The 8,323-nt window shown below is 39.9% G+C and overlaps 1 protein-coding gene across 5 annotated transcripts in view; it reads right to left on the bottom strand.

Annotated features, from left to right (window-relative positions):
- Nucleotides 1-1,912: 1,912 nt before the first annotated feature.
- Nucleotides 1,913-8,323, bottom strand: part of LOC109927014 (aldo-keto reductase family 1 member A1-like) — a 41,005-nt gene continuing 34,594 nt past the window's right edge. For all 5 annotated transcript variants that reach the window (XM_048599467.1, XM_048599474.1, XM_048599479.1 and 2 more), the window contains 2 exons: nucleotides 5,225-5,420; nucleotides 1,913-2,121 (listed from right to left, as the gene is read on the bottom strand). In XM_048599467.1, coding sequence (XP_048455424.1) covers nucleotides 1,918-2,121; nucleotides 5,225-5,420 — 400 coding nt within the window. In that variant the 3' untranslated portion in view covers nucleotides 1,913-1,917. The remainder of the gene's footprint in view (nucleotides 2,122-5,224; nucleotides 5,421-8,323) is intronic.

Consider the following 8,323-nt stretch of genomic DNA (forward strand, 5'->3'; position numbering starts at 1 on the left):
AGGTAAGACTTTTATAACCGAAAAGCTCACCTTCCCAGGCTGCCCTCACGCTTCCTCCCGGACTCCCGCCGCTGAAACAACTTTGCTTTGTGTTTTGCTTAATAACAGTCACAGTGAAGTTAACCATATCATTTAAGATGTAGATTTTAAAAAATAATTCATTCACAGAATTTGTTGACTAGACCAACATTCATTTCCCATCCTTAATCGTCCTTGAGAAGGTGGTGAGTTGTCTTCTTGAACTGTTTCAGTTGGAGTGTAGTGAAAAGACCATAAGAAATAGGAATAGGAGTAGGCCATTCAGCCCCTCAAGCCTGTCCCACTGTTCAATACAATCATGGCTGTTCTGACATTCCTCACATCACTTTCCTGCAGCTTCCCCATAACCCTTGATTACCCCATTGACCAAGAATCTTAGCCTTAAATATGTACATATTCTGAGACTGTGCCCTCTTGTCTTAGACTCTCCCATGAACAGGAACATTCTTTTAGCATTTACTCTGTTAAGCCCCTTAACATGTTTTGTATATGATATCCACTGTACTGTTAGGGAGGGAGTTCCAGGATTTTGACTAACTGACAGTGGAGGAATGGCAATACAGTTCCAAGTCAGGATAATGTGCGTTTCGGAGGGTTCTTGCAGACGGTGGTTTCCCATTTAGCTGCTGCTTTTGGCCTTCTATGTGGTAGAGATCACAGGGCTGGAAGGCACTGTCAATGTAGCCTTGGTGACTTACCACAGCTACATGATGCTGCCATCTGCCAGCACTGTGCCACTGTATTGGTAATGGACGGAGTGAATGTTGAAGGTGTTAGATGTGGTGCCAATCAAGTTGGCTGCTTTGTCATGGATGGGTGTGGAGCTTCTTGAATGTTGTTAGAGCTGGACACATCAGAATTTTCCATCAAACTTCTGGCTCCTATTGTGTTTGGTAAACAGTGGACAGGCTTTGAGGAGTCAGAAGGTGAATTATTCACTGCAGAATTCCCAGCAGCTGACCTGCGGTTGTAACCATATTTATTTGGCTGGTCCAGTTCAGTTTTTGCTCAATGTAAGCCAGAATTAAAACAATTTTTGGATATTTTGCATTAAGAGCAATGCCCTTAGTGCAAAATGCAATGCAGGGTCACAGCAAGATTCCTGGTGTACACAGATTTTGGGGAAATAAATTAGTTTAGCGCTTTATGGAAATATGATTGGGAGGGTTTTTCCCACACCTGACATCAATCCCTTGCTGGTGCCAATGTGGTTAAACACCTACTAGTGGGTCTGTATGGTGAATCTGGATAGATTTCAAACAATTCTGCTTGGATATTGCCATAACTTGGAAGTGTGGGCACAGCATTTATGTTATAGAATTCTAGAACATTACAGCATGGAAGAGGTCATTTGACCCATTGAGCTTGTGAAGTGCTATCCAATCAGTCTCTTTCTCCAGTACCTTCCCCATAATCCTGCAAATGTTTCCATACCAAATATACACACACACACACACACACACACACACACACACACAATTCACTTAAAAGTTCCTATTAAATCTGCTCCCACCATCCTACCATCCTACTACATTATAGCAACTAACAGCTGCATATTCTTATCTCACCTCTTTTACTTTTGACCAGATTGCTCTTGGATGTCATACTAACTAATTTTACAGTTCTGTAAAACAACTCGAACAAACAAAGTGAAATGATGAAAGTGGAAAGTTAAGTTAATGAGAAGAAAGTCAAATTGGAGATAATGTTATCTTACCAATGCTCATCTTTGGAATATAGCACAATTTAAAAGCAGAGTGAGTTAGTGAGTCAAGTAGTAGAAATACATAAGGATTAGTTGTGAAAATATAATCTTACGAAAAGGAACTAAATATATTTTTTAATGAGATTTAATCTTTTACACATCAAAATGGCACTTCACCGTATAATAACTTGAGCTGGGGATTTTCTATATTTTTCTGCAATTTTCAGGATTCTTGGATCTTCCAGCAGTTTTGCATCACTAGGGCCAGCCCAGGGTCGATCAGGTGATCCAAGAGGGCTGTATGCTGTAACAACAATTTTTTGTTTTGTACAATGATCCACGAGCTGCTTTTGGATCAAGTATGGGTGACATTCTACCTGTAATAGAAAACCAAAGAATTTTCAATTCTTGATGAGGAAAAGCACAGTATCTAATTATAGTTCTAAATCTCTTCAGTGGCTAGTCCTGATTTATTTATGGTGCAATGGTGCTCTGGTAGTGGAAGGTGTCTGGGATGGTGTCAAGTTAGTTGAGTGACAATAGAACTGCACTCACCCAGCACGTGGGAATCATATTCTGACATTGTGCCTTATAAACAGTGGAAAATCTCTGAAGAGTCAGGAAGCAAGATGCTCCTCAAACAGTACTCTGTCTCTGACTTGTGCATATAACCACAGTTTTTATATGCTGGTCCAGTTAAGCTTCTATTCAATGGTGGCCCCAGAATGTTGAAGGTCGGGCTTTGGTGATCATTTTGCTGATATCAACTAGGAACCTAGCTTGTTCCAGAACCCCCGTCTGCAGTACTATATCTGGGATGTTGTAAGTTTACATGGTCTTTGCTGTATCCAGCACCTTCAGCCATTTCTCAATAGCACCAACAATAAGACTGTGTTGGGTTCTGTATGAGTGGAGTTTTCAGGAGGAGGCTGAGGTAGATCATTGGCTTTCTGTTTGTCCCAATAATAACATTTTTCACCAAATATTTACTAAAATCTCTTTTAGACTTGCACAGTATATTTTTACTCAAATTATGGAATGTGGATATCACTGGTTGAGCCAGCGCTTATTGCTCTAATTTGCCTTGGACTGATTAGCTCATTATGTCATTTAACAGAGCAGTTAATTGTCAACAACATTATGGACATGGAGTCATATGTAGGCCAGACTAGGTAAAGAAGACACTAAAAGGACTCTAGTGAACCTGATGGTTTTTAACAACATTGGTTATATGGTTACCATTAGGCTAGTTTATAATTTCAGATCTTCCTTAAATTCAAATTTCACCCTTTGCCACAGAGGGATTCAAATTCGTCCCTAGAACATTAACCTGATTTGTAGTCTAGTGACAATACCATTACACCACAGTTTCCCATATTAAGGGTGACATTTTCTTCATTCCTAATACACCTTCTCACAGCTTATAAGCCTTTCTGATTTACAATCTGTGGATATTATAAGCACATACCTCTTAATTTTCCACACTATCCTAAACACAACCTGAACGTAATGCTTTTTCTCCTCACAGATACCCAAGATCCACAACTAGGTCAGGCAGTGGAGGCAATCCATAAAGACAACGATGAAAACACATTGTTTCTTGAATACACACGCTGCCACCTGTACAGATACTGACACTGTGCACATTATCAAGGTTAGTAGATAGAAAAGAGGTGGGATATTGTTGACCCAAAGCCAGGATGGGAGCGATAGGAAAGCATTTGTGCCAACTCATTAGAGACTGGGGTTGCAGATGAGTTCTGCTGCAGAGTAGATAAGGTCATTGTTGTGCCACACTACAGAACAGGACTGCTGGATGGATATACGCAATGAAATGATTGGTGCACTCAGAAAATCTATGTTCAATATCAAGGAAAATTGAAGAGTTTGGTACTGCCTTGGGCACAGGGCTTCATATAAAGCCTGGACCCCATCCTTTTATGGTGATCAATTCCATTCACCCAGATTGTCTCTAAGCATGATACCGCATCTGGTAGCTCATATTGCAACTTTCACAGCAGAAAACCCTTAGTGCTGTTACTCATGGTCAGTTAGCTGCCATCCTAGCTGTGATACTAGCACTCAAAAGGGGGTTGAAGGGTATCATAGTACCTTAGCTCTTGGTCCTACCACAATGGACTAGGATTGTTGAGGTACTGCCCCAGGGGAGTGGCAGTGGTTCCATGGAGGACAAACTGCTGACTTCTCTTAGGATAACAACATTTTTCTTCCCAAAACTATCACTCTGTCACTGCCCCTGCCTGCCTGCCAGCATAGGCTGATAGTGACCATGCAGATATGGTGCAATTCCAAATTGGGCCTTTCTACACTCACAGCAGCTTGATGTTGTCCTCCAAGATCATTGACAATGTCCTCCACTAAAGTGTGCACACTTTCACCAACCTCACCACAGTAATTAGGACAGTACTGTAGCAGTATTAGGAAATTAACCAAGGAAACCAAGATAACTTTAAGTTTGGATACATAATGGCATGATTTAATTTATGAAGTTGATTTGGAATATGTATTTTGTACTTGCCTTATGGCCAAGAGAAAAAAGTGTTGGTGGCAATGTAAAGATCAGGATTGTGGTACTGTTGATGAAAAGGTGATTTGAGGTTGAGGTTATTGAGTTTGAACAGGAAGAGGCCGTGTAGCTTGCGTTCTTCCCCACCTGGCAGGTTGTTCCACCCTGAGTGACCTCTGCTTATTCACCAACCTTTCTCAGGACTCCAAGGAGAGTGCATGTTCAAGTCTCGGAGCACTTAGTTAATATACAAGACTTGAATTCAGCAAAAAATCTTTTCAGTACCTGCGATATTGCTCCCTGTACATTTCTAAAACTTTAAAACAACTATGGAAAGCAGTAAAATTATGGCAACAGTCAGAAGAGGAAAACCAGCAACGAACCTATAAGTAGCTGATGATCCATTAAAGTAGAACTACTGGCAAGGTCATTAAATTTTGCTTCAGTTGTGTGAGATTAAGAGAGGGGAACTGGATGGAACATGGAGTTGCAAAATGGCAAAGTTTGCATCAAACCAGTTTAACACATTGATAGATATCATGATCTACTTGCTCTGTATATTTGATTCATATGCACCAAAATGTTTACCTTTATCAAGATGCTTTATATCAATAGTACGTATACACAGTGTGCATGTTATTTTAGAACATCATCACTAGCAGCACCCAAAAAAAAAGGAGACTACTAAGTTTAACTTTGCTTCTGTGGGTTTTCTGAATGCAAGGACCAGAGTGATATCTCAAAGATAGCTAGCTGGAATGAATCCCATACATCCACTGCCTTGTGATGGTTCATTCCAATCTCCTGTACATTCTTCAGTTATTGTTTGCCTGTACTTGTGCTCCATTTTTATTGCACTGTATGATACATATTTAATGACAGCATACATGTTCCACAACAAAGGGTTTCTAAGAGATAAAAGGAAGTCTGACAATATTCACATTGACACAAACCTGGTTAACAACAGGTCTGTAAATTGCAACAGATAATATGTCATCAACTTGCTTTGAGTTGAAGTTGGATAAACCAATTGCCTTGACCAAACCCTTTTCTAGTAGTTTTTCCATGGCTTGCCAGGTATCCTTGTAATCAATATTAGCGTAACGCACTGTTCCATCATCATTCTTCGGAATCATAACATTACCGCATCTGCAGAGGCAGAAGACAAAATAATTATCTTCTAGGAGGCAATCTGAACTTAAGTTTGTAACAGTTTAATTCAGGAGTTAATTTGGAGTGGAACTACTTCACCTTATCTTTCCTTCCCCTAGATCTAATCTGTTAAAAAAAATCTGTTTTTAGGTCACGTCTGGCAGCCACAGCATTTCAGACCAAGAGGACAGGTTATCATTCTAATTTTAGGCCTTTTCAGCTTAGCCAGAAACTAGACTGCGGGAATAGGGTGATCTGCTTTTATCCCTTCCTTTGTTCAAATAACTTTGACAGGAGTCCAGAATTAGCAGTGATTGCGTGCCATTAAACAAAAACCATATTCCAAAATCTTATTGCTAATTGAAGCAAATGCATGAATTTTATATTAAAATTTATATCTACATCAACATCCAAGTATTGTTGCTGACTCACTGGTTGTATGTACTAGAATAACAAATACTAAAGAATGGTTAACATCACATTTCCTCTCCCTACCTGTCTCCAATACTATGACAATTTAATAGGTTTACTGTGCAGTTGGTGAGATGCTTATTTCCAAACTGTTTGAAATAAACTATGTTTAACCACGTTAAGAATTTAGAAATAGAAATCTACGTCTTTGTATTTGACTGTTTTGTTTAAATACTCTTATGTGATAGAATTGTGTACACGCTGGGACAGAACACTACTGGTATGATAGGGTAAAAGGAGTGATATTGATACTTCTGAATTAGACTGAACACAGCAATCAACAACTACCATCAGACTTCTGGCCTTGTGAAGAAGGAGGAAGGGTCATCAATGAAGCAGCAATGAGGAAGGTTGGGCCTAGGACACTTCTGAGAAATTTCTCCAAAAAACGCTCTGGAGCCAAGACTTCAATTACCTGGAGTCTTCAACTGCGAAAATCATGATCCTTGTGCTAGAATGACTCCAGCCAGTGGACAGTTTTCCAAGAGATTCCCATTGACTTCAATTTTGCTAAAGAAGTCCCTTGATGTCGTACTTAGTCAAATGCTTCTATAGTGACTGGAATCAGGGCCAGGTGAATCTCATTGAGTATGAGATCCTTGATTAGGATTGTTAACCTGGGCGAATCAGGGAGCCCTGGCTGACAGATATAAACATGAGATTCAGAAGGTCTCCTCAATCAAGGGACTGGCTTTGAGCTGCTCATGTACTATACACGTGTAGATAAAATGTGACGGGAACCACCCTCTGCACAGTTATTTCAGCTTCCTTGATGGGGAAGGCAGTCACTCGCAAGTCAAGAATCTAACTCTTCAAATTTGGATAAAGACTGTAATGATATTTGGAGCCAAGTGGTTCTGATAGAATCTCAGCTGAGCATTGGTGAGAAGATAATCCTGAGTTAGCACTGTTGACAACACTATCAATCACTTTTTTCAATGAGTGAGAGGAGACTGATGGGGTGTTAATGGCTAGGTTGGATTTATCATTTTTTCTGGAGAGGATATGTATGAGCAATTTTTCACAGCGTTGGGGAGATGCCATTGTTGTCTCTAAATGGTGAATACTCCTTAAAACCTATCTCTTTGACTAAGCCCGGTCTGAATAATTGTTTTAAGTCAGTATCAAATTTTGATTCATCACTCCTTTAAGTCATCTTGGATCATTTTATTGAAGATGCTTTACAAATGTAAGTGGTTGTTGTTGCAGACCAAGTCCTAGATTATTTTCATTTCAGGGTAAATTCATAAAATAAAATGGGTCAAATCTGGCTTTAAAGTTAATCAAGCTTTGAGTTTCTTATTAACTAAAATCTGCTATGGTAATGAGACAGAATAGCAATGGGGCAGCAAGTCAGAATCTGGAACCAGGCAGATTGAGAACGTTGAGAGAGGAAGATTGGAGTCCCTAGAGACAGAAGGAGGACCAGGATATACAGTCCAGGCAACTTAGTTATCTCGCCAGGACAGAAGCACATCAGAAAAATTGATTTTGGACCACAGGCAGGTTGGAAGCTGGGGTTAGCAGGGTATTAGAGATCAGATTCACATTGGAAAGTGGGTCAGAGGATATTAAAAAGGGTCAGGTGTGATGTGGTAGATGGATCAAAAAGCCTCAGGAAGGAAATTGAAGGTCAGAGGCCAGGATCATGGCAAAAATTGAAAGAGTTGGAGGTTCAGATTGGAGGCCAGGTGAAGAGGTTATATTGGATTTTGTGGGTAGTTAGTGAAGCAGGTAAATTGAAATCAGTAAACAATTTGATAAAGGCCTTTACCTCTTGCAATAGTTAAGTTTAAAATTGTGGTTAAATATGAGGAACTAGTCTCATTAGAATAGTTAAATTTCCATTTGCTTCCTGTTAACAATCTTTCTGTCAGACTGAAAGTGGGGAGTTTAACCTCCAGAACTTCTGAAGTCAGTCTTTAAAGTGATCTGTGATGTGCTCAGGATGGAGGGACAGGAAGTGTATCTCAGTCATGCTGCTAATAGCACAAAAGTTCAGTCTGATAGCAAGGTTGTCACTGGGAGATTTTATCTAAAAGCTCATTAGAACAAATAAAATAATGCACCTGGAGGAAAACCTGATGCATGAATGATTCTTGGACAGTAAGGATAGTAGCAATTACAAAACATGATACTGATAATATCCTTGTTGACTTGTTCGCCGAGCTGGTTTGTTCTCGTTCAGCTGTTTCGTCACCATGCTAGGTGACATCATCATTGAGGCCTCCAATGAAGTGATTGTTAATCTACTCCTGTAGGGCAGTGAGTTAGGGTGTACTGTGTCCTCCTGTTGTTGTCTGTTTAGTAGGCATCTGCAGATGAAGTTGCTGTGGTAAATTCATACGATAAATTTGCTATGAACTGATATCCCTGCAACTTCATCTGCAGATGCCTACTAAACAGACAACATCTGCAGATGAAGTTGC

The sequence above is a fragment of the Rhincodon typus genome, chromosome 1 (genome assembly GCF_021869965.1).
Source record: "Rhincodon typus isolate 14 chromosome 1, sRhiTyp1.1, whole genome shotgun sequence".
NCBI classification, from domain to species: domain Eukaryota; kingdom Metazoa; phylum Chordata; class Chondrichthyes; order Orectolobiformes; family Rhincodontidae; genus Rhincodon; species Rhincodon typus.